Here is a 26,858-nt window from a genome sequence, read left to right as displayed (position 1 = left end):
AAGGGGGCACGGCGGCGCCGCGTTGTCAAGTTCTGCTAAGAGTGCCCTGAAGGTTTCAATGCAGCGCCTTGCCGAGTTAAGGTCACTTTGCTGACAAAACCGTTCATGGAGGTCTAAGGCTTCAGCGAGACGACCCGCAGGTTCTCGACGTTTCACTGCCGTATAAGTATGTACAGTGTTGATCGCGAAGGGTATGCGCAAAAGCAAGGGCGTACCTGCAGCACACCCACATCGGACACGTCGCTGATTGCCTGGGTCGTGGAGAGAATCGGGTTCTTGAGGGCGAATGTTATGGTTGAGCTCATTCGTTGTATACGATGGGCAAGCTATGGATGACAGAGATGTTTGCACCGTGAGCTCATGTCACCAGAGGAGGGCGGAATGAGACGTACGGTCCACCACAAGGGTTTGGCCCCCAAGTACGTCGTTCAAAGCCATTGGGGGAGTTGGTGAGCCATGGAAAGACGTCCACACGCATGTATTATACCCGATAGTCGCCTGCTCCCACTGCCCTACACAGATAGGCACAGTACGAAGTGTTGGTGCCAGGACCGTAACAATGGCAATGCTGGTACTTCTCTCCGGTAAGACACGGGCATCGTGATATCAGTCTATCCGAAGGCGCAGCAGACCAAACCAAGTCCAGGTTGCGAACATCCATCCAAAATGGTCACCAGCAAGTGCAGTATCGGAACAGGGAACACAGCCAAGCAAGATCAGAAGCATCCGATGACCCGCGCGCGGTCCAATGAACAATCGCTGACGCCAACACATCGAACAAACCTGATTCTATAGGTTATTGATGGAGGTTATTGTTAGTAGTATTGAGTACTGAGTACTTGCACATGCAAGCGGCGATGACCGAGGCGCGCGATGTTGACTTTTGTTTGTTTAGCCATAACCCGCGTATCACTCACTTGTATGTTGTAACTTGTCTGACTGACTACTGTACTAGTAGACAACCATCGCTGATCCCTCGGAGAGTTCCAAAACTATGGATCACACCGCATGTTAGCTCTCCCATGGACCGACGGAAGGCGGCGAAACCGTGTACAGCGAATCCTGTTTTTGAGTTCAGGCAGTTCCCAAAGTGCACCTTCGCTCGTGCATGTGCAACATACTAAGATACGGAATGTCCACGGGCGGCAGAGTTGATAAGAGCCTAGGCCGTGAGCAGAGGGCAGGGACTCATTGACTAGCGAGAGGAACCCGTACGGCGACTTGATTGAGCTGCGTTTCCACGTACTCATGAAGTAAGTTACCTCAATCCACAGCTGGGTCGACATCGATGTATTCCTTGCTAGGAGTGGTGTGAGGCGGCGGACGGGACGGAGAAGTATTGAACCAATGGCACATCATCCGAGTCGGTAGAGACCAACATGAACGATTGCGCTAGGAATACGGTGCACGGCGCCGGTCGACTGGGGATTGTGTCGAAAAACGAATCCTCGCGGTCCGAATGGCCGGTCTGTTGATTTCCTGACGGCTGCTCGCCCATAAGATATATGGCATTTCGCTTATAATCCTCCTGGCCCTTCGGTTCGGTGAGGACGCGCGCCTAGCTGACGGCCGTCGCGCTCGTGTCGGACTCGGTACTCTGGCTTGAGAGCGAATTCGTTTTGGGGCCGCGGATAGGCATGCCGGTGTATCGTTCGCGACGATGAGCTTGTGTATAGAAGAGCAGCGCGTTCATTGTGGGTGTCGCTTGGTCTGGCTGTTGTCGTCGGTCGACGAGCGGGTGGAGGTGCCTGAGGGTGTCGAGAGCACTGGGATTGCGAGAGGCAGGGAGACGTTGCGGGGGCTAGCCATTTGTGTGTCTCAGAAGTAGTTACGCACGAGTTAGCTCGGCATCCAGGTAAGACCAGACAAACGCAGGCTGTTGCAGGCTGTTGCACTGCACAACCTCCGCGAACGGACTCGGACGTTGAGTAATCGCGTTTCATGTCCCACCTAATTACCACACCCCGCGCTCTGTCTCTGTGTCCTTCTTGAACTTCACGATAACCCTTGGCTCCACATATCCAAACTCCGGGCATTTATATAGCAGATGTTACACACAGCGCATAACGAACACGCAGCGACTCCACTGCTCAACAAGAACATGCTTTCGACTGCTTCTCGCAGGAACAGTTGCTACCAGACCCTCCACAGGAGCACTAGTTGAAAACATAGTATCGTCAAAAGGCACGCATATATGCATTGCCACGGACTCACGTTCTGCGAGTGAGCCTTGTTCGTGCATTCCTTGCAGTTGCAGGTTCCTTTGGCGCACGCGCAGCCTGTGCCCTGAGGACCGCAGGACCTAAAGCACGCCGGCGTATCGGTCGCCAGGCCCTGAATATCGTCGGCGACAAGCACTCACTGGCAAGCGTTCTGGCAAGTGCAAGTGTTGACCATGACGTCGTATATTGTAGTGATTGGGAGTTAATGAGTTGCTCAGTAACTTGACGGGTTGGGGAAACTGCTCTGAAACCCCTCCTCTCCAGGTTATATACCTCTTCCCCCACAGCACCTGCATACTCTACTCCATCGTGTGGCGTGCGCTCCCACGAAGCGCCTCAGAGACATCATACATGCATCACAGGGGTCAACGGGGGCAGAGATGAGGCCAAGGTTTCTCTCCGAATTGTCCTCGGCGTAGAATGGATTCTGAAGAGGTCGGGCATCTTCCAAAGTCTGCAGACAACATCATGGTCAGGCAGTGCTCTCTGTCCCGGTTGGTCGCCGCAAAGCTGTCAAGCTTGCGTCGAACGAAAGCATATCGTAACTTCGGCGGTGAGTCCCAATACATGTCCTGCATACGTCATACCGCGCCCCAAGTCACTGAGAGCGCGCTCGGCTGGCTTCAGGTTAGCTCGTGACCCGCCGAATCGCCCTCCTCCAGTTGCCGCATCCACTTACAGCAGAGCACACATCACTGCGAGACCGCGCCTCGGGTCTCTCACACTGAGGGCTCGCCGATACAAACGAGTAGGATGATGACCTCGTTCGACGTGGCCCTGCAAGCCGACCTTCCAGACGGCACGCACATTCGATGGTACGACAGCTGGGCGGGAAGACGGGATACCCCTGCGAGATACCGCACTATCCTCGGGGTCCACGGAGTCTGCTTCAACTCCAGTTGAGCGCTGTCCACGGCCCCCCTGCGTGAACCGGGCATTCACCTCGATCCGCACTACAGACATTTGGAGGCCGATTCTGCCCCACCTTCCCCTGGATGTCCGATTCATAGCGTTCAATCAGCGGGGGTACGACGGGTCGTCCCCGTCTCTTGAAGGCAGCGGCATGCCTAAGCGGCAGATGACAGAGGAATACGCCACTGGTTTCGCGTTGTTCATTGACCATATCGTGCACACCCTCGGGCTGCCGTCGACTTCGGATGGAGGAGGGATCATCCTCTTAGCCTGGTGAGCCGTGAAGCTCATTCGCATGATGCGTACGTATCGCTAACATTTCCTGTATCGTCAGGTCCAAAGGCTCCGTCCTAACTACAGCGCTCCTCTCCCGGATGCTCGATCCGACCCAGCCTCCCCTTCCTTCCCCCATCCACACGCACCTCGCGGCCGTGCTTCTCTTTGAGCCCCCCAGCTCACTCCTCGCCCGACGCACGCCCGACCTCGACAGCGCCCTCGGCCCGCCAGGCAGCACCCCCGCCGAGGCCGCCTCTTCTTTCCTCGGGTGGTGCGCGTCCAACCCTCTGTCGGACGAACAAGCGGCCCTGGCGCGCGCCGCGTTCGAGCCCCGCAACATCACGCACGGGTTCGAGTGGGGGCTTGCGGCTGAGACAGCGGCGCGCACGCTGCGCGACGCTGCGGTGCCGATCGGTCTGCTCGTCGGCACGGCGACGCGCGGGTATTTCGTCGATGCGGCGGGGGCGATCGCTCGGGCTTGGAGCGGTGCCCCGAACGCGCGCGTGCGGGTCGGGCTAGAAGGGGCCGATCACGTCGCTATGGTCGCGATGCCAGAGCGGTTTGCCAGAGCGGTGGTTAGTGTCAGCGAGACGGTGGCGCCTGGTAAGCTCAGTAAGTCGCGCTTATGAGATAAGGGATTGGGGTGTTTCAGGCAGCCGCTGTTCATAAAAGAGTACTGGAAGTGCAGACGACAGACGCCGTGGGCACGCATGGCAAGCAATATACGAGTACAACACCCTTTGTGAGTCCGGGCTATCGCGAGCATGTTCATTATATGCATAAGGTCTTCCACCCAAGGCCTCGCAGGTCAAGATGGTGTCAAGCAGTGTAGAAAGCGCAAGTACAACAGTCCCTACGCAGCGTTTTGAAACTGTAAGCTGGAGCAAAGTAGAAAATGGCTATAACGACGTGTTTGTGCGACATAATTACGCAACTCAGCGCAGCCTCCTTGAGTGATGTCGTCGATTAGTCTAATCTGGCGAGCGACGCATCAAAAATGTCCAATGTTTGACAAACCCGTTGAGCAGCCTGCTCTTTTGCGGCATCTTGACTCTGTCCCTCGCCTCTCCCAAGGGTCATACCACCGATTGAAAATGGTATGCGTCAAGTCATCTGCCGCTGAGGAAAGTGCAAACGAGCATGCTGACCCGTTGCTTGAGCCGACCAACCATTGCCGTTCGGGACAGTCATCCATTGCAGAACTGTCGCATTGCCGTAAGTCGCTTCCAAGTAATCAACGAGAATCTTTCTATAGCTACTGCCTAGATATTCCTGTGTCAGAATTTGCTCGCAAGAACCGGGCGTGGTCGTGAGGGCGATCTCACTACGTTCGAAGATCAATGTTGCAACTAAATTACCATGATCAATTTCCGCCAGACTCAACGATGCGTTGAGAGTACGCGCATTGCCCTGCTACGCGCGTTGGGCTGCGATATGCGAAGGTATCTATCCATATCTTCGCTGATCATTCCCTAACGAAGCGTTAGCACCCTGAGAAACTCAATTTATAGGAAGTATCGTTGCCTACTGCTGTCAATAGTCGCAGCTCTTCATGGGATGTAAGGGTATATTGAGCTTCAGGTTGACACTGGTGATACCGTGAGCAGCTGCACAGAACACAACATCGCGGTAAGGTACCTCAAGTAAGTAGTCAAGCAAGCAATCCAAGGGGCCGCGGTTCTATCAGAAGTCAGTGCCTGAAAATCAGATTCATGCGAAGTTCAATTCACTTGTTCATCATGTGGTTCATTCCCTATTCCCAATCCGCTTTCATCCGAGGCAGCTAAAGGATGTGGACGCCCGAGGCTGTCTCTTCTTTTCCCTTCATCATCGGTGTCCGCAGCGGCTTTGACCGAGATCCCCACCCACCGGCGCCGGCGCGCTATGTAGTATCGGACGAAAACAGTTTGGTCTCCACGCCGCTCCGTATGCAAGGGTAAATCCTTAAGATCGTGAGTAAAATGTGCTGAAAGGACGAAGGGAAAGTGTTCACTAGAATGACGACATGTTTAGAGGCATGGGCATGGATCTGTAAACAGGCTGTGCTACCTACCCGTAGAGATGCTATCTGGGTTTGCGATATCGCTCCCTCTAGTAATGGCCAGCGATGGGAGTGGTCCTGAGAGATGCACCACGGACACAGCACCGTGCCATATATGCATGAAACAGTCGGTAAAAGCCGCCGTCGTTTGCATCCACAAAGCCAACGTCGCCTATAAGCACTTCTCCAGGACCATGCCCTTCAATTAATACCGGTTCTCCGGCGCGGATCTTGACGATCAAACGTCGATCGCAGGCGAGTCGCACTCACGGCTTCCACATCGGTCTACCGAGGCCTTTGCGTTCGAGTTCTTCTGCGTAGATATGCCACGCCGCCGAGGTAGCCATGAACCGCACAGAGAACTATGCAGGTAGACGCGTAGGAGAATGAATTCAGTCACGTCTGCATCGACCTCCATATAAATACCGGGGGCGGGCGCCAGGCGATTGCCGGCGTTACATAGCATACACAGCACATATCAATGAATGTGGAAATAATTCCAAAGCAGGTTGCGGCGCGCTGGCAGTCTCGCGGCCTCAGTCCGGGGGACAAGACGCTCAGCTGGTTAGAAGTAGCGACGGACTCCATGTGTATTGAGTAGTGGATAGACTGGTTATCGTTCGCTTCGATGTTGGAGGTAAGGTTGGAGTCGCCGAGAGATCAAGAGAGAATCACCCTGGCGTTAAGAAGGAATAGGACACCCGCACTGCCCCAATATTCTCTTTGAGCGTTACTTCATGCAGAGCGCTCTCGCTTTGTACAAGACATGCGAAGGAGTCCAAGGAACGAATCCGACGTGTCTAGTAGAAGGAGTGTGTCATACGCTATGAAAGACCCCATTCATTCTTGATCAGGTCAGAACCACGTTCCTGTGAAGCTGAAAAGTCGATGTATGTCCGAAATGAATGCCCGACGTACCGCTATGATGTAGATGGGAACCTGAGTATGAGCACTGGGAATAAATGGCTGCGCAACGTGAGCATAGCAAGGAAGGAAGGAATGCGGAGGCTTTACCAAGACGCTGCCGTCGATGATGCGCAATCCCTGTGCCCCTTTGACTTTGAGGTCAGGGTCCACGCATCCGCTGACCGCATCTCTGGCTGTCATCCGACAAGACCCTACTGCATGCCAGATCTTCTCATGATCAGAAGTTGCGCGTTGGTCATAATGGTTGTAAAGCGTACCGTTCTTGCGTTAGCGCGTGCATATGCAATGATTTCGACATCATTCGAAGCATTCTTAAAAGCGCCAAACTCAGAGATGATATACCCGTCCCATGCGGGGGTTGCTTCGACAAAGCGACGAGCTGATTTAATGGCGCGCAACATGATCTGGGCATCAAACTCGCTGGCCAAGAGTCCGGGATCGATGACCGGCGGGTGGAACGGATCCGAGGAGTTTATCGTGATGGTTCCTCCTACAGGCAATGTCAAGATTGTTGCTATCGCGTAACGGCTCTACGAGACCTTACGTGATGTGGGAGATATCAGCGCCGTATTGATAGTGAAGAAGTTCCCAGGACCCGGTGGGTTAGCAGTAAATCCGCTCTGAGAAATCTACTAAGTAGGTTAATGTCAGAGAGATAACTAGACACTCACCGAGAAGAGAAATTCATAATGCGCGGAATGCGGCCCTGAAGATGGGTCGGGCGCATTGGCGAATATTGGATCTCGATCTGCTACGCGTAGCCAGGCCACCTGTGTGGAGCCAGAGAATGCAAACGGGCCAGTCCTGCTCGCGTTCCACTCGGCAAGTGCCGCGTCGAAATTCGTTTGGTTGTCGAGGAATTTCGCGAACGTTAAGTTCGTGTTTACCGTCCACGGAAGGGCCACGAGGGGTTGATCAGATACGTGCTGCCCAACGTCAGGCAGATCGATAACGGGAGTGATGTTGAGATTCGATAATGTCACTGGATCACCGACACCGGACAGGAGGAGTAGCTGAATATAGAAGAATTAGTGCCTACAGTAAGGATATACATATTAATTACCTGTGGCGTATTGAACGTCCCAGCAGCAAGTATAACCTCCTTACTGGCAATCGAGATATGTCGAGTGTCTGGAAGTCGTTGAGCATTCATCATGGGTTTCTGCAACATAACACTCACCAATATCATTCGATGCAAACTCAACAGCATCAAATCGCGGCGGATTATCCGAACTTCTTGACTGAATTTTCGTAACTTGAGCACGTAACACAATGTGGAGGTTCCTGCGTAAGAGAACTTCCTTAGGAAGATACGCAGTTGCAGAGCTACTGCGCTCCCCGTTGTCAATCGTGGCCTGAACCCAGCCTGCCAAACATACATCAGCGTGGCAAGAAACATCGGGTGACTAGGGGTAGGCTGACCGACTCCCAAGGGATTCCCGTCATTGTAATCCAATTTGAATGGATACTCCACCGGGAGGTAATTGAGTGTTTCTTGCACGTGAGTAACTTGGGGCCATAGGAACTCCGGCAAGCTGACGCTGACGCGACCAGAGTAGGAGTGAACGCGCGGATTGTAACGGGGATCATATTTGGTCGGTCTTGGAGCCATAAACCCTTCATTCTAGGACATACATGTGACAACAGACGTGCTCGCATTGGGGAAGGTCAGCTTACGCGAAGGAAGTAGGTTTGAACATTGTTCCAATTCCATCCTTCGTCTTGAGTTAGCTCTGCGTACTTGTTCCAGTCGTCATCCGATCCCCTGGTATACACCATAAGATCTGTATATCTGAGTTAACGTACGACGGTTCGGTACATGAACTCACTAATGGAGCTGCTCCCTCCGAGCAGCTTGCCACGGGCGTATGGGATCTGTCGACCATTCAAGCCTGGCTGGGGCACGGTCGTGTAATTCCAGTCGTACTGAGTTCCCCAGAGGCGCGCCGCCAGGAGCGGTACTTCTGAGTCAAGCACGCCCGTGTTCCTATTGTGAATGACCATCGTTACCTCAAGACAGATCGAAAGGATCATGGCTACATACGATGCGCCCGCTTCTAGCACGAGGACTGAGATGCGAGGATCCTCGGACAACCTGACATGCCCCATGAGCGCAAGGACAAACACTGAATTGTTGAGTACCTGTTGGCAACAACAAGGCCTGCAGTCCCGCCTGCCCAGTTCAAGCTCAGCAAAGCGTACGGAGAGTAGGGACTCGAAGGGAGTTCGTTACCACCAACAACGATGAAGTCAAAAGTCTTATTCGAGACCTCAGAAGGATCTGCATAGAGCAGAGCATACGTTGAAAACACGAAGAACAACATAACCACCAAGAGCAGCATGGTGGACCTTGCTGGACACGCTGCAGCTTAAACGCTCCGTATTATGCGCGCTGTACCACTCCGAGTTCCACGGACCATGCGAGAAGCCTGACCATGTGCGCTCCCCAGTCTTGGCTCTGAGATGCACCGGAAGGTGCCAATTGTTGGGTGGAATCCGCGACAGAATGAGCGGGGTTGATTGAGTTCGCAGTGCGGGATGTAACGTGACTATGCTGTGGCTCGATGCAGATGGAAGTGCCTCAGATAGTGAAGAAGTCCATGTAGTCATTGGGGATCAATAGTGATTGTGAACCACATGATACTGACCACGATACCTGGTAGGTAGTAGGTAGGTAGTTAGGTAGTATTAACCGGCGCGGTCCCAATACCGGAACAGCCGGGCCCCAGGGCCTCGCACTAGTGGCGAGCCGGGACACCCTGGTATTCCGTGTCTTGCTCAATCAGCTTTATTCAAAGTCCCCTTTCTCAAGCCTAAGTATATGCTCCGTGTCGCCCTACTTGCTATCCGCGGGCCATAAGATGACCGAAGCAAGCACAAAACAGTGTGTCCAGTTATATGCATAGCTGCTGCATGGGAATAGGAGGAAAACTTTGGTGAACGAGTGTAACCGCAAGGTGCTCAGTTTTGTTGGAATAGTCGAGCATATCGTTCCGACGCAGCAGAGAGATGACCAGCCATCCATTGCTTCAACTTCAAAAGCGAAGGTCAGAGTCGCTTATGAGGGACCGTCTCAGGAAAGTCTCGTTCGCGTCTAAACGCGTGTCAAATCAAGACAAAACAGGACGAAATCAGCCTCCAAATTCCATCCATGACGGCAACGCATGGCCCCATTACATCGTTCAATCATTCGCTGCTGAAAATCTGCCACAATTTGCCATAGATCAAAGCGCATATCATGGCCTATATACTATGCTTCTCTATTGTCTATCATCTGTTCAGCTTAGAGGGCCTGTTCGAAATGTCCCCCCGATTTCACGTCCCAGAGCCGCCTCGAGACGTCGTCGACGCCTTGTTCCTCCTCGAACTCGATAAGCACCCTGTATTCTTCGCTGAAGTCAAACCTCCGGTCAGCTTCATCCTTAGTTCCAAACGAAAGCAGACGGACGAGCAAATGCGGGACCGCTCAGTGTCATCACTCTCCTCGTCTTTTTACCACGAATTCGTTCGCGTTCTCCTGGGTTATCCGGATGTGTGTGCCCATTCCATGGCCTAAGTCCTGGCACTTCCCGCTCGCAAAACGGCCTTTGGTACCGCTTCGAAAGTCGTCTGACGCTCTAACTTGTCATCCAACGTCTCGATGCACGTGGTGAGGTTGACTGCTGGCTGCATGCTTGCAATTGGCCGCGATGCGCCCGCCATATTAGCCCCATTCGCGCTTGAACTGCAGGCGGTCGTCGTATGCATATGCATCCCAATATAACGATGTGCCAGTATGGTATGGTTATACTTGCCAATCGTTAACCCTGGAGCTTGTGGTGCAGAGTAGTGCGGACTGATACACACCAGACACCTGGCGAGACTGTGTTGACACCACCAGTGACATTATTGCCAGAAACGCGAAGCGCCGTATTATATCGGGGCATTAACGCACCATAGACTAGCGGTACATCCAGAAAAGAGGGAGGGTATCAAATATATAACACATCGGTCTATGTAGCGGCGAAGCAAATCCAAACGAGGGATCCGTGGTGGATGGCATAACCTCAAGCAGCGGCCCTCGTCACAAACAGGGAGATAGGGGGGGCTACGGCGGATGCGACGCCCCCGAACTCGAACTCGACCTCGCCGCGAGCGGCGGCGGGCTCCTCGGCGTCAGCTGCGTCTGGCTGAACACCTTCAGCCAGTCCTCGCCCATATCCTTCCTCAGCGCCTCGATCCGCGCCCGGTACGCGTCCGCCTCCTTCACGGGGTCCACCGCCTCCGCCTCCCCGTCCGCCGGCTCCGGCTCGCGCTCGAACGTGCTCGCCGACACGCGCTGCCGCCGCTTGGCCGAGCGCGACGCGAGCGTCGCCGAGCGCTGGTGCTGGCCCTTCGTGCCCTTGAACGCGAGCGACGTCGTCGGCGAAGACGCCTCCGGGATCGCGGCGTCCGGGCCGTTGAACGGAGAGGCCGTCGACGGGAGGGGGGCGTACTCGGTGCCGTAGCGGCTATGCCTGTGGCCCAGCTTGGGACGGATGCGAGGCGAGGAAGGACCGGGGTCCGGCAGCGGTCGGAGAGACTTGGGCGCGGGGGGCGGGTCCTTGGGCGGCGAGGACGGACCGGGCGCGGGCGGCGTCGGGCTCCGCGCGCTCTTACCGTTTCCCAGCGCCGTCGGCGCCGCCGCCGCTTGACGCGGCCTGACAGGGGCGGGAGACCCCGCGTCTCCGCCGGCCGACAGCACGCGCGCGTGCGCCGGCCCGCGGCTCCCGCTGCGCGACCGCGCCGCGTCCGCGTCCGCCTCGCTGTGCAGGTCCACGATCCGCTTGATTTTCTTCTTCCTGCCGCGGGGCGCGGCGGAGGCGGCGAGGTGCGGCGAGGGCGCGGCCGTGGACGGCGGCGAGGCGGTGCTCGGCGCGCCGCTGGGGCCGACGCGGGGCGTGTGCGACGGGGAGCGCGAGCCGACGGCGACGACGGGCGGGGACTGCGCGACGGACATGGGGCGGGAGGACGCCATCTGCTCCGGCGGGAGCGCGGGCATGTAGCGCCGCTCGTAGAAGCCGGCCGGGGCGCCGTCGAGGAGGACGTCCTTGCCCTCGCGCCAGAAGAACTCGAAGCAGCGGACGCGGTGCGGCTCCTCGAGCTCGACGAGCGGGTTGCCGGCGACCCAGACCTCGCGGACGTTGGGGAGCGTCGCGAGCCGGCCGACTTCGGCCGCCTCCTCGACGCGGTTGTGGCGGATGTCGACGCGCTCGAGCGCGCGGAGGCGTTCGAGGCCGCAGAGCGAGTCGAGCCGGTTGCGGGAGAGGTTGAGGGCGGTGACGGAGCCGAGATGGGTGTAGATGCCGAGGACGGAGTCGATCATGTTGTCGGAGAGGTCGAGCGAAGCAAGCGAGTAGAGCGCGGCGAGGCCGGGCGGGACGGAGACGAGGAGGTTGGAGGAGAGGTCGAGGTGGGTGAGGGCGGTGAAGTAGGTGAGCGGGGCGGAGGGGATGAAGGTGAGCGCGTTGTCGGCGAGGGAGAGATGTCGGAGGGAGGACCATTTGTACGGCGGGAGCTTCTTCTCGTCGGAAGGGTCGTGCTCCCCGTCCTCGTCTTGCTCGGCGACGGTTTCGGGGAGGGTGGTGCTGTAGAACGACGCTTTGGACGAGAGACGGCGATGGCGCATGCGGCTGCCCGTTTCCTCCCGTCGGGCGATGTCGTCCAATACCGCAGCGACGAACACGTCGCTCACGTCCTCGACCCCGCTGCGTGTGATCGTGAGACTGACGAGGGGGTCGGCGAGCCTGTCCCAGCCGAGGAGCGCGCGGGGGTCGATATCGGCGCACTCGAGCGTTTGCAGGTTGCGGAAGGCGTAAAGCGGGAGCGCGTTCTCGTTCGGCGGGTCGTCGGCGAGCTCCGCGATGACCTTGGGTCCTGGCGCGCGAAGTGCGAGGGCGGGGACCTTGTTGAAGCAGCTGAAGAGGTACTTGAGCTCGGCATCGACCGAGGGCACGGCGGTCTTGCCGGCGGACCACCAGCCGCCGCCGAGGGAAAGCTTGGAGATGCCGGAGAGAGAGGAGCGGAAAGAGGAGGCGAGGGAGATCGCGTCCGACGGCGGTTTCTCGGCGAGGGGAACGGCGTGGTAGGCGAGCGGACGGGAGGGGTTGTCGACGCGGGTGTCGAGCGAGCCGACGTCGAGCCCGAGGGCCTCGAAGCGCATGAGGACGTAGAAGAGCCGGTGGGTATCGAGGGTGAGCGTGACGGGCTTGACGGCGGAGGGGTCGGGTGCGGCGAACCAGGCGAGGGGGTTGAGCGCGGAGGCGGCGGCGTCGAAGGGCGAGGAGGGCGGCTGCTTCGTGGGCGGGCGACGCCGCTTGGTGAAGCCGCCCTGTGCGAGGGCTTGCTCGTTGTTGCGCACGAAGGACGCGAGGCGGCGGATGTAGTCGTCGCCTGGCTCGCGGTCCATGGCTGGTCACTGGGCGTCGGTGGTCAGGAAGGACGGGGTGAATGAGGACGGCAGGGCCATGGAGAGAGAGCACGCACGTCACTGCCGCGCGGGTAGCGTCGATGCGGGCGGGAGCAGCTGCCGCCGCGAGTCGAGTCGGCCCAGTGAGCCCAACAAGGCCCTGGGTGTAGCCCGATGAGACAGCTGGAGGCGACGAGGGAGACCACACGGTAGTGCACACAACAGCGAAAGCAGGCGAGGGCAGCACAATCCGGCTCTGCTCAGCCGCTCCTGCAGGCGCGAGGATAACACACCACCGAGCACGTGCGCGCTATGGCGTCTGCAGAGGACTACGCGTCCACCCTGTGTCCGTCTGCGATCTCGACTTGGACCACCACCTCCTTCATCACCCACCATCCCACGACGGCCTGATACCCGGGCACGATCCGATCCGAACGACGACCAGAGCCAGAGTCCCTGATCATCATGGTCAAGCTCACCGTGAAGACGCTGCAGCAGAAGGTGTTCACGGTACGTAGGTGCAACGGCGCGATCGCGATTGGAACATGCCGCGCATCGCAACAAACTCTGATTTGGCTGTGGATTGCAGATTGAGGCGGAGGGCACGGAGACGGTCGGCGATCTGAAGAAGAAGATCCAGGCGGAGCAAGGGCACGATGCCGCTACCCAAAAGCTCATCTTCTCCGGTCAGCGTCCTCTCTCCCATCCCCACCCTCATCTCTTCCCGGTCGCTTCTGCTGACCCGCATATATGCTACCACAGGCAAAGTCCTTCCCGACGAGAAGGTGGTGGAGACGCTCAACATTAAGGACAAGGATTTCCTCGTCTTGATGGTGGCGAAGGTACGCAGGCTGCTGCCGAATGTGCTCCCTCGTACTCAGGCTCGCACCCATCTATAGCCCAAACCCACACCCGTCACACCCGCCGCAGGCTCATCAAGCACACCCGCCGCCGTACCCGCCGCCGCGCCCGCTCAGCCAGCGCCCGCACCGGCAGCGCCCGCACCGGCAGCGCCCGCACCGGCGCCGGCAGCCCCGTCACCAGCGCCTGCCGCGGAGGCCGCTGCCCCTGCTGCCCCCGCCGCAGCGCTGCCGGCGTTCGGCGACATGTCCTCCTTCGTCACGGGCGACGCGCTGCAGCAGAGCATCAACGGCATGATCGAGATGGGCTTCGAGCGCGAGCAGGTCATGCGCGCACTCCGCGCCAGCTTCAACAACCCCGATCGCGCCGTCGAGTACCTCTTCAACGTACGTCGCGTTTTCCTCCGTTAAACCCAGAATACGGTCTAATCTGGATACATCGTCGTAGGGCATCCCCGCGCACCTCGAGCAAGCGGCCGCAGGAAACGTGCCCCCGCCTGCAGCACCGGCAACAGCAGGCGGCGAGGCCGCTCCTGCAGCAGCCCCCGCCCCCGCCCCCGCAGCCCCCGCGCCTGCGGCCGCCCCGCAACCTGCCCCGGCGTCGAACGCGCCCCAGAACCTCTTCCAGCTCGCACAGCAGCAGCAGCAACAACAACACCAGCACCACCACGGCCCTGGCGCCGGCCTCGCCGGCCTGGGCGGCGCGGGGGGCCCCGGCGGCGCGTCGGTGCAGCAGCTGCGGGAGCTGGTGGCGCAGAACCCGGCGCTGCTCCAGGGCTTGATCCAGCAGCTGGCGGAGAACAACCCGGAGCTCGCGAACCAGCTCGCGAACAACCCGGAGATGCTGCTCCAGGTGCTCGCCGCCGCGGGCGCGGAGGGGCTCGGCGACGACGACGAGGGCCCGTTGCCGCCCGGGGCGCAGGTCGTGCAGCTCACGCAGGAGGAGATGCAGTCCGTGCAGAGGGTGCGTGTTTCGGTTCAGGTCTCTTTTCTTCCGAACGCGTCTCGCTGACGACGTTTACGGCGGGGCGTTTGGGTTTATTGTAGCTCGAGCAATTGGGATTCTCGAGGCAGGCGGTGTTGGAGGCCTACCTCGCGTGCGACAAGAACGAGGAGCTGGCGGCGAATTACCTGTTCGAGAACGGCGGGTTCGACGGTTGAGTGTGGCTTTGTCCTGAGAGTGTCGTGTGGCGTGTCTGGCTGCGGGACAGTTGCCTCTTTGGGTGCCGTGGGGGGGAAGGCTCGAAGGAGACGGTTATTGTTGGCTGCCTGCGCCGATGCATATGGCTATCCTGTGCGCTTGTCTCTCTCTCTCTTGTGTCGATAAGTAATGGAAGTACGAGCTGTCGTAAAGATGTGTAAAAAGCTGGTATGCGTGTGGTCACTGCAATGCTTAATGAGCCCGGTGTGCCCGAGGAGGATCGCCCAGCGGCGGTGAGACAGCGAGAGTCAGACAGCATCGCCCCAAGGCGGAGGTTACCACGCGAGCGCCTACTGCCACACTCTGGACGCGCGCACGACGGCAGGGTCACCATCATTGTTCTCGCTACAAAAGGGCACCAGGACCGCAAATATGACCGGCCCTCCGCCGTCTCACTCACGCCCTTCTCGTTCCACCACCACCATCACCACCACCGCCCCGCCCCGATGCTCGGGCGCTTGCCTTTCGGACTGTTAGCCCTCGTCGTCGGCGCGCTCGCCGCCGCCGACTCGAAGGAGGGCTCCGTCGCGGACTACGCACCGCAGACCAACCTCGCCTGCCCGGACGTCTCCGCGCAGCCGCTCGTCCGGATCTTCACGCCGAACACGCAGGAGCTGAACGCGCACGAGCAGGCGTACGTCGCCGCGCGGGAGGCGCAGGCGATCCCGCGCGCGTGGACGGACTGGGTCGGCGACGGCTCGGCGATCGGGTACGACGTGAGCGCGTTCGCCGGCGGCGGGAAAAACTGGAGCCGGGTCGGGATCGCGATCAGCGGGGGCGGGTACAGGGCGGCGCAGTACGGCGCGGGCGTGTTGAGCGGCCTGGACGCGCGGAACGAGAGCGCGAAGGCGGCGGGCACCGGCGGGCTGTTGCAGGTCGCGTCGTATCTCTCGGCGCTGTCGGGTACGCTGAACGCATCCGTTGCTGCTCGGGAACGGGCAAACGTGTTGAACGAGACTCGCTTATGACGTTGCAGGCGGATCGTGGCTGACGGGCTCGCTGTTTCTCAATAACTGGCCGACGGTGAAGGACATGGTGTACGGCAACGGCGGCAATCTTACCGGGTGGTTGCTCGACTTGCCTCTCGCTACGCCGGACGGAGACGACTTGTTCAATGACAAGAACCAGGCGTGGTTCGGTAGTGTTCTCTGGAGCGTCGAGGCCAAGGCGAACAAGAGCATGTCGGTCACCTCCCGCCGTTCTTGCCATTCACGCAGACCACTGACTTGCTCCCCTATAGCGACACTTCTATCACGGATCCGTGGGGTCGCATGATCGCCTATCACTTCCTCAACCAGACGACGCGCGGCAACTTCTTCACCAACGACACCGCGCACGGAGCTGGTGCGCGGGCATATATATGCACCCTCGGATCCGTTTCCTGACGTCGTTTGCGCACTATAGGGCAGCTCTGGTCTCACATACCGCAGACTCCGGCATGGCAAGCCCTCCAACCGCCGTACCCACTCATCTGTGCCGACTCACGACCGGTGGGCTCTAACTCTACCGCCGCGCTCACTCCAGAACCGGTTGTGTACGAGGTTCGTCGTCTGTGCGATTCGGTAAACCCCCCTATCCTGCCATCTCATTCCGGTCAATCGCCAGATCACGCCGCACGAATTCGGTTCATGGGATCCCAACCTCAGCAGCATGGTGAACCTCACCTACGCGGGGACCCATTTCAATAACGGGCAGCCGGACAACAGCACCGCCTGCGTAACGGGCTTTGACGAAGCATCGTTCGTCATGGGGACGAGCGCCAGTTTATTCAATGTGGGTTCCTCGTTCCAAAATCCTGTGCTGCTATCCCGGAAGCTTACGCGTGGTAATAGCAAATCCTGGACTTTGGCCAAAATTTCCTGGGAAGCTTCGACAAGGACGACGGCGCGAGTTTATTGTATGTGCTCGCGAGGCAGTTGAGGAGTGTTCGGACGAGGGCGGACGACGTCGCGAATTGGCCGAACGTAAGCTTCCCTTTCCCATTTGTTGAGCTGCTCGATACCCAATGCACGTAACACTAGCCCTTCCATAACGTGGCCAACTCGACGTTCGAAGACTCCAACTCTACCTGGCTCGAGCTCATCGATGGCTCTTCCAACCACGAGAACGTGCCACTCGGTGCGATGTTCGTCCGAGCTCGCGCGCTTGACGTCGTGGTGGCCGTTGACGGCTCCGCCGACCAGGCGACGATCAACTGGCCGAACGGCTCTTCGCCCATCTTCTCCTCGCAACGCATGGCGAACATCCTCCAGGCATCGCACCAGCCTTTCCCCCCGATCCCGACGACGCCCGAGCAGTTCCTCAGCACGGGAGTGAACCAACGCCCGACATTCTTCGGCTGCTATCCGCAGAAGAACCCGCCCGAGTGGCCGATGGTGATCTACTTCCCGAACTCGCCGCCGATCAGCGGCGAGGATCCGGTCAGCAAGTGCGTTCGTTCGGTCTCTGGCCGTCGGAGCGAGAGCGCGTATACTCACGGATCATCGTTGCAGCACGGGCACGTTCAAACTCTCCTACACCCCTAAGCACACCCGGCTCTTCCTCGACCAGGTGCACAACAACACCATCGGCGGCTTCACCAACGGCTCCACCGCCGCCGACCCGAACTTTGGCAAATGCCTCCAGTGCGCCGCCGTCGACCGCGCGCGGATCAGGTCGGGCGCGAACGTGGCCCGGTCCGACTTTTGCACGCAGTGCTTCTTCCAGTACTGCTACGACCCGAACAACCCGCCGAGCGTGAGCCAGATCGCGGGCCGCAAGTACGACTTTGTCGACCCGGACCCGCAGGGGGTGAGCAGGGTGAAGGGCTTCTTGGGCGACAACAAGGGGCCGCTCATCGGCGGCCTCGTCGGGCTGTTCGTCTTCATCGCCGCGTTGATCGGTTTCCTGTGAGTAACGTCCTCCGTATACTTTGGTGCCCCACGCTGATCCCCGTGTTCTTCGCGGTGGCAGGATCTGGTGGAAGAAGCGCAGTCGGCGTATCGAGTACCAGCGCGTGAACAACCTGCACGAGGAAGAGGACAAGGCGCCGTGGCGGCTCTTCAAGCGTGGGCCGTCGGCATCCTCTGGCCGGTATCCTCTTGCGTACGAGCTTCCTGAGCATAAATAAGGGTCGCTGGCGCTTGCATCGTCTTTTTTCTTCTATCGCATCTGTTCTCTGTGGGTTTGGGCCGGGCCTGTGTTTTCTTCGTTCACGCTTTGCATGTTTGTTTCACTTACGGACTGTGGTGTCATCTGCCTACCATACGAGAGGCTTCCTGTATCGTTAATGATCGTGATGCACGCAATAGATATATCTACATCTCCTATAAATTACCGGTTAAAATGCGATCCCGCACTCGCAGTGAGCGGAAGGCCATAGCTGGATTGTTACAGGAGCTCGTCGAGTGTCATGTCGTTCGCACTGGGCAGGTCTTCTTCAAAGAGCGAGGGTAATCTCGCCCCAGACTTTGTCCTAATAGTTGACGGAACCTCCGGCGTTTGAACTAGTGAGGCTAGACTCGCCCCGGAATTTGTTTTTACGGTCGTTGGTACCTCGGGTGTTTGAACGAGCGAACCGAGGTTGAGGCTCTGATTCGCCAGCGGAACCCGCGATACTCGCGTGATGTGTGTCCGCGGTTTGTGCTCCTGCGGGATCGCCACCGATCTGTACAGGTCGAGCTCCTGCAGCAGGTCCTGGTTCTGTTCCTGGGCGACCTCCTGTTGCCGCGCATATTGCGCCAATTTCTGCACAAGCTCGTCAGCTCTGACACGATCAGCGAATCGACGGTCGGAGAACCTACCAGCTTAGCCTCTGCCAGTTCCTTTCGTATCCGGTCGACGTACAGTATTCTCTGCGCCGGATTGTGGTGGCCCAAGATCTCCGCGTTGAATCGACTCAGCGCGCTCGCTTCCTCCTCCGCCAGCGCGTTTCTATCGATCAGCGCCTGCACCTGCTCCGTCAGGCCGCGGTACGCGTCCTCGTACTGCTGCGCGTGCGCGAGCTCCGCGCCGAGCGCTTCCATCTCGTCCCGCAGCGCCTCCTCCGCGGCCTTGCATCGCCGCGCCGTCTGCGCCATGCGCTCCCGCGAATCGCGCTCGAGCGCGAGCTGTCGGTCCTTCGCCGCCAAGTCGGACGCGAGGCGGGACTGGGTGTCCCGCGCGAGCGCTTCCGCGTCGGCGGCGCGCACTTCGGCGAGCTGGCGCGTGGTGAGCGCCTCAGCGAGTTGGACGGCTTGCTCCGCTAGCCGCTGCTTGGCGGAGAGGAGCTCAGGCGCGAGCGCGCGTGCCTCTTCTAGTTCCGACTCGCGCTCGTGTAGGTGCGCCTCGGTGTCGCGAAGCTGATGATCCAAGGACGAGTAGTGGAAGATCATCTGCTCGTCAAGAAGGCGTTGTCGTTCCGTCAGCAGCGCGTCCGTCGTCTCCAGTGTTGCGCCGATGCGACGACGGACAGCAGCGTCCTGCTCCTCCGCAGACGTCAGGTCGTCTTCCAGTGCTTGAATCCCGGCGTGGAAATTTGCAGGCTCCGACCGGTATGCATCTCTAAGTTGATGCCCATACCAGGACGCTTCCTGTTCCACTCGGGTCAGGCATTCCTTCAGCAGCGCGGAGTCCTCTCTGGCGTGCCTGACCAAGCTCGCCAGTTCCACGGCCTGTGCTTGGCTGTCCGCGAGCTTCCGTTCCAGCCTCGTACAATTCAATCGAAGGGACAGCTTCTCCGTTTTCAGGGCGTCGTATTCGGAGCGGAACACGCTGGACGCGCGTAGGCTAGCGTATTCCGCAATCGCGTGGTTGAGCAGCTCTTTCATGGAATCGAGCTGCGTGAGCAGAGAGTCCTGGGAGTCGACGGTCGTTTCTTTCAACGACATGAGGGCTGCTGAAGCGTCCTTGGTCTGTTGCCTTGCGGAACGCAGCTCCTCTGCGAGCGCTTGGTTGGCCTTCTTCGTCTCCGCAAGCTCCACCTCTACCTTGCCTCTCCCTTCTCTGACCCTAGCTTCAGCCGCCTCCCGTCTCTTCTTCTCCGACTCCAGCTCCCTCTGCAGTTCTGCGATTCGCCGTTCTCGTTCCCTGATCTCTTCCTTTCTCCGCGCGTCCATCCTCTTTGTGTCGCCCGCCTCCGCAGTTTTAGACCTGAGTTCCCGCACTTCGCGCTCGGCGGCGCGCAGCTTGTCTTTCCATTCCGTTATCTGCCCCTGTTCGGACGAATGCGATTTCTTCAGCTCGGATAGGCGGGCTTCGAGGGAGTCGTTCCGTTTCTTGAGCTTTTCCAGCTCGGCGGATTGGTCGGTGGCGATCTTCGACTTAAGCACCAGGTCGCCTTTCAGGCGTTCGAGTTCTGTCCGATGCTATACGAGCCGTGAGCTTCGACAAGGCCGTGAGTATCAACGATATTTACCGCTCGCTTATCGTCCGCGTGAACTTTTTCCAGATCCTCCAGACGCTTCTGGAGGTAAGTGTATCGATCGTGCGAGCCTGACGGCTGCCCGAGACCGGGCGTCTTTCTGCCATTCGAAGGGACCCTCGACATCGGGGCGCTAGGTCCTAAATGTGAGAGGGGGTTGTATGACTCGGATACGGAGACTTGACGGCTTCGCCCCACCTGATGTGTCCTTGCTGTTACAATGTCGCTGTAAACTCCAGCTTCTCCTTTCTTGCAGCCGCGGTTCGGTTCGTGATGAGCGGCAATCTGTTAACCTTCAGTCCAAAATATGTCGTAGGACCAGTGACTAAGGATAAAGCTCCCTCAGCGCAGTCGCTGGATATGAATGGAATAAGTACTACCGAAAGTGCTCTTCGGGGGAATATCAGAAGAAATCACCTTGCGCACGTTCGGAGTCGCGGCCAACGCGGTCAGGTGACCGCGTGACCGACTGGCAAAAACAGGGGGCTCCGTCTTCCCCGCATACGGTAACGCGGTCTATGCACATTACCTCTGCCCTGCTACTTAGAGCTCTGTAGATGAACACTATACGACACTGGATAAAAGACTACGTTATCTCAGTTGCAGAGAAACATGGGGGAAACCTAAGCAGTGTTCCAGTACACGACAAATCCGGGAAAGCGCAGCTGATCCAGGCATGCCTTTTTTGCGCATTTTGTGCTGCTCGCAGATTGTGATGACGACCCGGCATAGTTTCTGACGTATCCTACCTCCGACGCAGTCAACTCTTCCGAATCGCTCGATTCTTCAAGATCGACGCCCGAACCCACCGCAGTCGAGCCAATATGGGCCGTCATCTCGGACAAGGAGCACACCATACCGGTGCGCTTGACGCAGGAAGCCGTAGAACATCACAACATGTGAGCGGCCTACCTTTCCACGTACCAATAACGCACGGAATGCTCAAAGTGCCTTCACAGGACAGACCTCACCAAGAACCGCCTGACGAAACATCGGGGCGCCGTCGTCCGCGTCAAGTCGTTCAAACTCGTGTTTCGGCGCCGGCCATTGGGCGGACAGCAGAAGGGGATGACCGCCGAGCAAGTAATAACGCTCGATGTCGACGCCATCGAGGTCATCGGGAGCTCGGAAGAGGCGGTTTTCGGCGACCCGACCGAAATCAGCTGCGACCCGCTCGTCGCGCGGTGGATACAAGGCCTCCGAGATGGCGGAGGTGGAGGGTACGGCTCACCTGGCCCTGCATTTGGCATGAGCGCTGACGCTGACGTTGATTCCGACAGGAACGTGCTCAAATTGGAGAAGGTGGCTGGCATCTCCGCGACAGCAGCCGCCGGGCAACAGACACGCGTTAAGCTCCCACCTGGGACCACAGCTGAATCGCCCAGGAAGCTCGCAGCCAAGAAGCACACAGCTGCTCCGGCTATTTCGACATCTGCGACCACTACAAATGGAGGGCGGAAACTGGACAAACCCAATCCGCTAGTAAGAGATCTCGAACGGCCCTTCCGAGTGCGCTTGAACGCTCAAAATCCCTCGAGAATGATTTGGACTGATGGATCGACTCATTCCACAGAAGTACCTAATGCCAGAGAATCGGCAAAAATATTCTGAAATCCCTAAGGAGTATCTCAAGGCGCTAGCAAATATCCCAGGTGTGTTTTGCATGGAAAGCAAGATTGTGCAGTGTGATCTCTGATTTTTCGTCACAGATCCTTCGTCGATTTCAACTATCCAGGAAATCATGAATTTCGTATCAGAGACGGCATCCAAGCCCAAAGAGCATTCCGAGCCACAACCGCCCCCGCAGTCAACCATTTACGCGGGTAGCGAAGACCCCAGATTTGACGCAAGATCGAAACCTCACGAGGATCCCGTACCGGATCAACCCCTACCGTCAACCTCTTATATCGCGGACAGCCCCAGGGATGCAACAAAGTCGGATTCCCAAGAGCGTCTTGTGTCACAACAACCCGTGCCATCGATGTCTTCGTACCTTACAGCTAGTCAAACGAAGGCGGACGGTAGCATGCAAACCACTGATTTGCATCCTATGACGACGCCAGGACCCCGTGGAAGGGCGATGGATGGGCAGTCCAACGTGCCGAAGATTGTACAAACCAGCTCTACAGATCGCATGTACAGTGCGGCAAAGTCAACAGTCATCCCTGACGCTTTGCGCCTGGACGAGACTCCTGACGCTACGCAATTCGTTTCGAAAATCGGCATAACACAGCCTGGACAGTCCCAACCTACACCATCACTGGTACGTCAGAGGACACCGAGCGAATGGGCGTCCTCTCCGCCTCGTAGCCCGAAGCGCAGAAAAGTGACCCCGTTGGATCCTAATTCTGCAATGGACGACGATACCGCGGACACAGGAGAAGGAGACACCCCACAATCTGCAAAACCCACGAACGACATCCTCTCTTTATCTCAGCTCTCTCAGGACAGCGCCGAGAGCGATGAAGAGGACATCGCGTCGATCTTCGAGTCCTCTTCATCCCCCGTCCGCGTCGCCGGTCGCGCTCGCGACCCAACCTCCCCGTTCTATCCGGATCCCGGAAATCAGGACACTTGCACAAGGTCTTTGTCCTACCCGCGCCCGCTAGCCCAGCTGCCGCGCGAAGAGGTTTCGACACCGAGTTCGCCCCCTCCGCACGCATCGAGCACAGAGATAAGCCACCGCGATGGACCCCCCGCCGAAGCTTCCATGCCATCCCAGGCAATCAGCGGCTCTTCCGTGAAAAGCCAGGAATCGGAAGCACAGGAGACCGCAGCAGAGTCCGTGTCGTCCGCTACTCGTAGAGTGCGCGAGCGTGCCAGCGCGCTTTTGACGCCCGGCAGCTCGCCGCTTCCGAAGGGAAAGGTGCTTGTGCCCGCTTCGGACACGTCAGCGAGCATCTCGCAGAATCAAAGCCAAAATCGACCCGCCCCAGGGCCCCAGAACGTGGCGTCCGCTCATGCGGCCGGCACATCGGACGAAGGGACAAACCAGCATCCGGAACCGGATGCCAAGCAGAACAGACAACCGAAAACTCGCAAAGAAGAGCTACATCTCGGTCTAGACGTATCATCTGCTGGCGTTGGAGATTTAGCTACCCTGCTCAGCGTTGCGGTTGTGGACGATGTGAAGGACCTTGAAGGCGACGATGCTGGGACCCGCACCAGCTTGTACGGTCAGGACACATCGAAGAAATCAAAGGCACGGTCCGAAATGCCAGTCATACCAAAGGAACCCGACGTCTTCCTTGACGATACCTCCGCTCAGCTCAGAAAACACTCCGAAATCGGCCGCCACGAATCTGCCTCGTCTATGAAGACCGCGGAATGCATCCTCAATCCACTGGCTGAAAAGTCTCAAGATACGCTGGCGGCTTCTTATGCGTGCTCCAATCAACCCAAACGTCAACCATCCCCACGCCGCTCCGACGCGGTTGAGGTCGTTGACCCGGCTCCGGTTCGTGCGCACGTCCCGCGAAAATCGGATGGGCCAACTTCTCTGCCGCCGCACGCGAAGCGGATATTTAGGGCCGAACAACAAGCAGTCGTAGAGGACTCTCCACGTACCAAAGGACGCTTGACAAATCCTGAGCGCCTGTATGGGTCGGCATCCAAGGCAGAGGGTAGCCATAATCCGGATATGTGGGTGGAACCAAGTTTCATGCGCAAACGGGCTGCACGTCCTGCTGCCGGCTCCAGCGCTCGGGAAGATGGTTCGAAGCAACGCGCCCCTCAGACGCCATCGACGGAGCATGTCAATACATCCGCAGCACGACGGACTTATTCAGTCGTGCAGGCGCCGGGGTCATCTTCACGGCCAGGTTCGGATAGCGTTCCTCACATAAATCTGTCAATGGTACACGCCAGCTCCACGAGAACCCGGAAACGCAACCGACTCTTGGCAACCTCTTCCGACGAGCCCGTAACGGACGCGCGCACACCCCGATACTATGCGACTTCCAGCCGAACATACAAGCGGTTGAAAACCACGGAGTCCATCGAATCAGAGCACTCGCCCCTCACAAATCCACCTCCTGCTCAACGATCAGACGCCAGACCGAAACTCGGCGGGTTCAAACCTTTCTCATCAGAACCCTCACATGCAAATCCTAGCGATATTGGCTGGCCACGTTTGACAGAAATCTTGCTTACAACGGGTCAAACAAGGACCCGAGATGCGAAGAGGCACAGAGTTTCGTGAACGTTTGGCCGCTCAAACCTCGTACAGCCTCTCTCTTGCGGATTTGCATCGCACGTTATGTGCCCCTCGCTCACCAACGAATGGGTCGGCCAGGCGTAGGCCTAGGTCCCTGTACATGCTGACGCTTGCCTGTGGCGCACCCTGAGCCGAAGCACGCCTGCGCTTGCCGGATCGAGGAGACGAAGCCCCGTTGATGACCGTATTCGCGGCCCCTGATCGCCTCCGTTATGACAGCATCTCTGGCTTCAACGGTTCGGGCCGTTCGGGGCTGGTGGATGACGGCGCATCCTTTCGAAAACCCTTGAAGTACTTCTCCCGGAAGTCTCTGTGAGCGGGAACATGAACAGGATCACCTCCCGAGTCCGCGTTGAACGTTGGTGGAGGGTACTCCGCGCTCCCCGTCTTGCGTATAGTAATAAGCTATATAATTGTTAGTCGCCAAACGGCACCAAAGAATGTGAACCTTACCCGACGGCCCCACGAACCAAAATCTTGTAGCGAGTTAGCAATGACTTGCATACCGTCGCACATGAACGTGGCTACATCGATTTCTTGGTAATCCTCGTTGACAGTAGGCAGGAAGAAGACCAGTCGACCGCCGGGTTTCAAGAGATACCGCGCAAGGTGCACAAGATCAGAGGCAAGCTGGGAGAGCTCGTATGGACTTGTCGGGGGCACGTATGGTTGTTCGTCTCTGCCACACATCTCATTATACGCTTGCACAAATAGCGGTTTTGCCGTTCCGACTTACTTTCGCTGCGCGGGGTCGAAGGCGGGTCTGTTCGGGCGATCCTTTCTCCTCCCAAGTCTCTTTGCTCCTGCTCGAACACCATCTGCATTGCCAATCAGCGATAGCAGTACCTGTGAACAGCAGCACCTTACATGGAGGATCGGTGACTATGGCATCGAATATGCTTCCTTTTCCTGAGATCAAGGTTAAGTCTCAACCACCTTACGTGAAACACTCGCAGGATTTCTCACTCCATGGATGGTGGGTCATATCAAACGTCGACAAATCCATGATCCTTTGCGAAACCCCGTATTGCTCAGCAGCGCGACGAATGCCTGTAGTTTGGTCTGGAGTTTTATCTGCTATCAGCATCTGGATCAAAACCAATGGACTGATCGCACCTTTTCCCCGCATCTGCCTCCCGTCAATGTCGGAACCATAAACATAGGCGCCAAACCATGCCGCAGTGTAGAGCATACTACCGGTACCCGCGAAGGGATCATAAACGAGAGAGCCAGGTGTTGCCTACCGTCGAACATGAGCTGGATTTGCATCCGATTTGGAGGGACTATTACCATCGTCTGATTCGCCATTAACAACGAGACCTCTGCCTCCATGCTCGTGTTGCCGAAGAACACCCTTTTCTTCACATCGAAAGTGTGGATCAACGGGCGAGCGGACCCTTCCTCGATCTACGCACTCCGTCATTATCCTTCTCAAAACGAGATGTGGGCGAGGAGGTCTGCAAACCCACCAACCTGCCAAAGAAGACCTCGCGGAATTGTCCATCGCGCTTGTACTGATCTTCGGGATTGGCCCCAACTACGCCTCTTGGATCAGTATCTGCGAATGGAATTAGGTCTCGCGTTATGGAAGCGCCATCTATCGGCTTACACTCTTCAAACACACCGAGGACGAGCTCGGGTTTCTTCAGGTCGATCTTGCCCTGGAGATTCATGTAGGAGAAACCCTCACAGACTTCTCGTTGCCGTTTATTCGGGATCGTATGGTTGTAGCCCAAGATCGAGAATTTGAAGGAGGTATCCTCCGCATAGCGCAACCAACGGTCCGAGGCCTTGCGATTTTCGGCGTGCATATTTTCATACGTACTCCCTCGAGCGTAAAATTCGTAGACAGATCTGAGATGCATGAGCTTGCACGAACGATATTACGACGAAACATTGACGGACTTCACGAGAATGCATCGCCGTGCAAGTAGCCTCGCGTGTTCGTCGCTTTCCAGCTCGATGACTTGATATGGTCTCCCGATGTCGAAGTCCGAGGGCAGATAGATCTTGAACCCATGCAGTTCAGCGACCGACTGAAGTTCTGGTATCCGGAACTCGGCGTGTATTTGCGCAAATATGATCAAGTACGGTTGCATCACGGCAATATTAGAACGGGAAAAGCCCGGTATTGTCTTTGAACCGACGCAATAGAAGATCAAGTCCGAGTCGGTCGCCGCACTCTGCAAGTATATCGTCACAGCCACAGCTCCGCAGAAGGCCATTTGATTGCTATGGTGGTCCGTATCGGACAAAAATAAAGTCATTTTGAGAATTCATGCGAATTCACGCATTTTCATCCAAAATCATGCGGATTCACTCAAACTCATCCGTTTTCACTCGTTTTCACTCGTACTTTCACTCGTTTTCACTCGTTTTCATCCAAGTTCATCCGT

The 26,858-nt window shown here is 57.7% G+C and overlaps 9 protein-coding genes across 9 annotated transcripts; 4 read left to right on the top strand and 5 right to left on the bottom strand.

Annotated features, from left to right (window-relative positions):
- Positions 1 to 1,300: 1,300 nt before the first annotated feature.
- On the bottom strand, positions 1,301 to 1,693 carry PUNSTDRAFT_131815 (uncharacterized protein; the record flags this gene model as incomplete). The annotated part of the gene is made up of 2 exons (XM_007381121.1): positions 1,301 to 1,534; positions 1,568 to 1,693. The coding sequence occupies 2 exons, from the start codon at positions 1,691 to 1,693 to the stop codon at positions 1,301 to 1,303; spliced, it is 360 nt and encodes a 119-aa protein (XP_007381183.1).
- Positions 1,694 to 2,090: 397 nt separating this feature from the next.
- On the bottom strand, positions 2,091 to 2,397 carry PUNSTDRAFT_62797 (uncharacterized protein; the record flags this gene model as incomplete). The annotated part of the gene is made up of 3 exons (XM_007381120.1): positions 2,091 to 2,156; positions 2,215 to 2,302; positions 2,363 to 2,397. 3 exons carry the CDS (start codon positions 2,395 to 2,397, stop codon positions 2,091 to 2,093), a joined length of 189 nt encoding a protein of 62 aa, XP_007381182.1.
- Positions 2,398 to 2,690: 293 nt separating this feature from the next.
- PUNSTDRAFT_42849 (uncharacterized protein) lies at positions 2,691 to 4,279 on the top strand (the record flags this gene model as incomplete). The annotated part of the gene is made up of 4 exons (XM_007381119.1): positions 2,691 to 2,775; positions 3,182 to 3,407; positions 3,469 to 4,022; positions 4,218 to 4,279. 4 exons carry the CDS (start codon positions 2,691 to 2,693, stop codon positions 4,277 to 4,279), a joined length of 927 nt encoding a protein of 308 aa, XP_007381181.1.
- A 1,996-nt stretch (positions 4,280 to 6,275) lies between these two features.
- On the bottom strand, positions 6,276 to 8,487 carry PUNSTDRAFT_98829 (aryl-alcohol oxidase-like protein; the record flags this gene model as incomplete). Its single annotated transcript, XM_007381118.1, has 12 exons — positions 6,276 to 6,320; positions 6,370 to 6,417; positions 6,466 to 6,585; positions 6,636 to 6,868; positions 6,923 to 6,998; positions 7,050 to 7,391; positions 7,442 to 7,509; positions 7,559 to 7,744; positions 7,801 to 8,002; positions 8,056 to 8,162; positions 8,208 to 8,365; positions 8,423 to 8,487. The coding sequence occupies 12 exons, from the start codon at positions 8,485 to 8,487 to the stop codon at positions 6,276 to 6,278; spliced, it is 1,650 nt and encodes a 549-aa protein (XP_007381180.1).
- Positions 8,488 to 10,306: 1,819 nt separating this feature from the next.
- PUNSTDRAFT_83341 (uncharacterized protein) lies at positions 10,307 to 12,811 on the bottom strand. The gene has a single exon (XM_007381117.1). The coding sequence runs from the start codon at positions 12,803 to 12,805 to the stop codon at positions 10,466 to 10,468; it is 2,340 nt and encodes a 779-aa protein (XP_007381179.1). The 5' UTR covers positions 12,806 to 12,811; the 3' UTR covers positions 10,307 to 10,465.
- A 351-nt stretch (positions 12,812 to 13,162) lies between these two features.
- On the top strand, positions 13,163 to 15,066 carry PUNSTDRAFT_98824 (UV excision repair protein Rad23). Its single transcript, XM_007381116.1, has 6 exons — positions 13,163 to 13,315; positions 13,395 to 13,491; positions 13,568 to 13,647; positions 13,705 to 14,052; positions 14,114 to 14,629; positions 14,713 to 15,066. Exons 1-6 carry the CDS (start codon positions 13,271 to 13,273, stop codon positions 14,824 to 14,826), a joined length of 1,200 nt encoding a protein of 399 aa, XP_007381178.1. The 5' UTR covers positions 13,163 to 13,270; the 3' UTR covers positions 14,827 to 15,066.
- Positions 15,067 to 15,257: 191 nt separating this feature from the next.
- On the top strand, positions 15,258 to 19,485 carry PUNSTDRAFT_124905 (phospholipase B). The gene is made up of 10 exons (XM_007381115.1): positions 15,258 to 15,769; positions 15,843 to 16,047; positions 16,107 to 16,210; positions 16,271 to 16,407; positions 16,472 to 16,639; positions 16,699 to 16,830; positions 16,888 to 17,294; positions 17,359 to 17,754; positions 17,819 to 18,592; positions 18,649 to 19,485. The coding sequence occupies exons 1-9, from the start codon at positions 15,313 to 15,315 to the stop codon at positions 17,973 to 17,975; spliced, it is 2,163 nt and encodes a 720-aa protein (XP_007381177.1). The 5' UTR covers positions 15,258 to 15,312; the 3' UTR covers positions 17,976 to 18,592; positions 18,649 to 19,485.
- Positions 19,486 to 20,803: 1,318 nt separating this feature from the next.
- On the top strand, positions 20,804 to 24,447 carry PUNSTDRAFT_131808 (uncharacterized protein; the record flags this gene model as incomplete). The annotated part of the gene is made up of 6 exons (XM_007381114.1): positions 20,804 to 20,942; positions 21,007 to 21,145; positions 21,206 to 21,466; positions 21,527 to 21,755; positions 21,820 to 21,898; positions 21,956 to 24,447. 6 exons carry the CDS (start codon positions 20,804 to 20,806, stop codon positions 24,445 to 24,447), a joined length of 3,339 nt encoding a protein of 1,112 aa, XP_007381176.1.
- Positions 24,448 to 24,672: 225 nt separating this feature from the next.
- PUNSTDRAFT_62390 (RNA methylase) lies at positions 24,673 to 26,561 on the bottom strand (the record flags this gene model as incomplete). Its single annotated transcript, XM_007381113.1, has 10 exons — positions 24,673 to 24,867; positions 24,916 to 25,141; positions 25,199 to 25,280; positions 25,330 to 25,371; positions 25,429 to 25,524; positions 25,570 to 25,702; positions 25,753 to 25,869; positions 25,932 to 26,020; positions 26,072 to 26,316; positions 26,368 to 26,561. The coding sequence occupies 10 exons, from the start codon at positions 26,559 to 26,561 to the stop codon at positions 24,673 to 24,675; spliced, it is 1,419 nt and encodes a 472-aa protein (XP_007381175.1).
- Positions 26,562 to 26,858: the final 297 nt, after the last annotated feature.

The sequence above is a fragment of the Punctularia strigosozonata genome (assembly GCF_000264995.1).
Source record: "Punctularia strigosozonata HHB-11173 SS5 unplaced genomic scaffold PUNSTscaffold_3, whole genome shotgun sequence".
Taxonomy (NCBI): domain Eukaryota; kingdom Fungi; phylum Basidiomycota; class Agaricomycetes; order Corticiales; family Punctulariaceae; genus Punctularia; species Punctularia strigosozonata.
The sequence above is the reverse complement of the archived record's forward strand: the minus strand, read 5'-3'. Positions and strand labels throughout refer to the sequence as shown.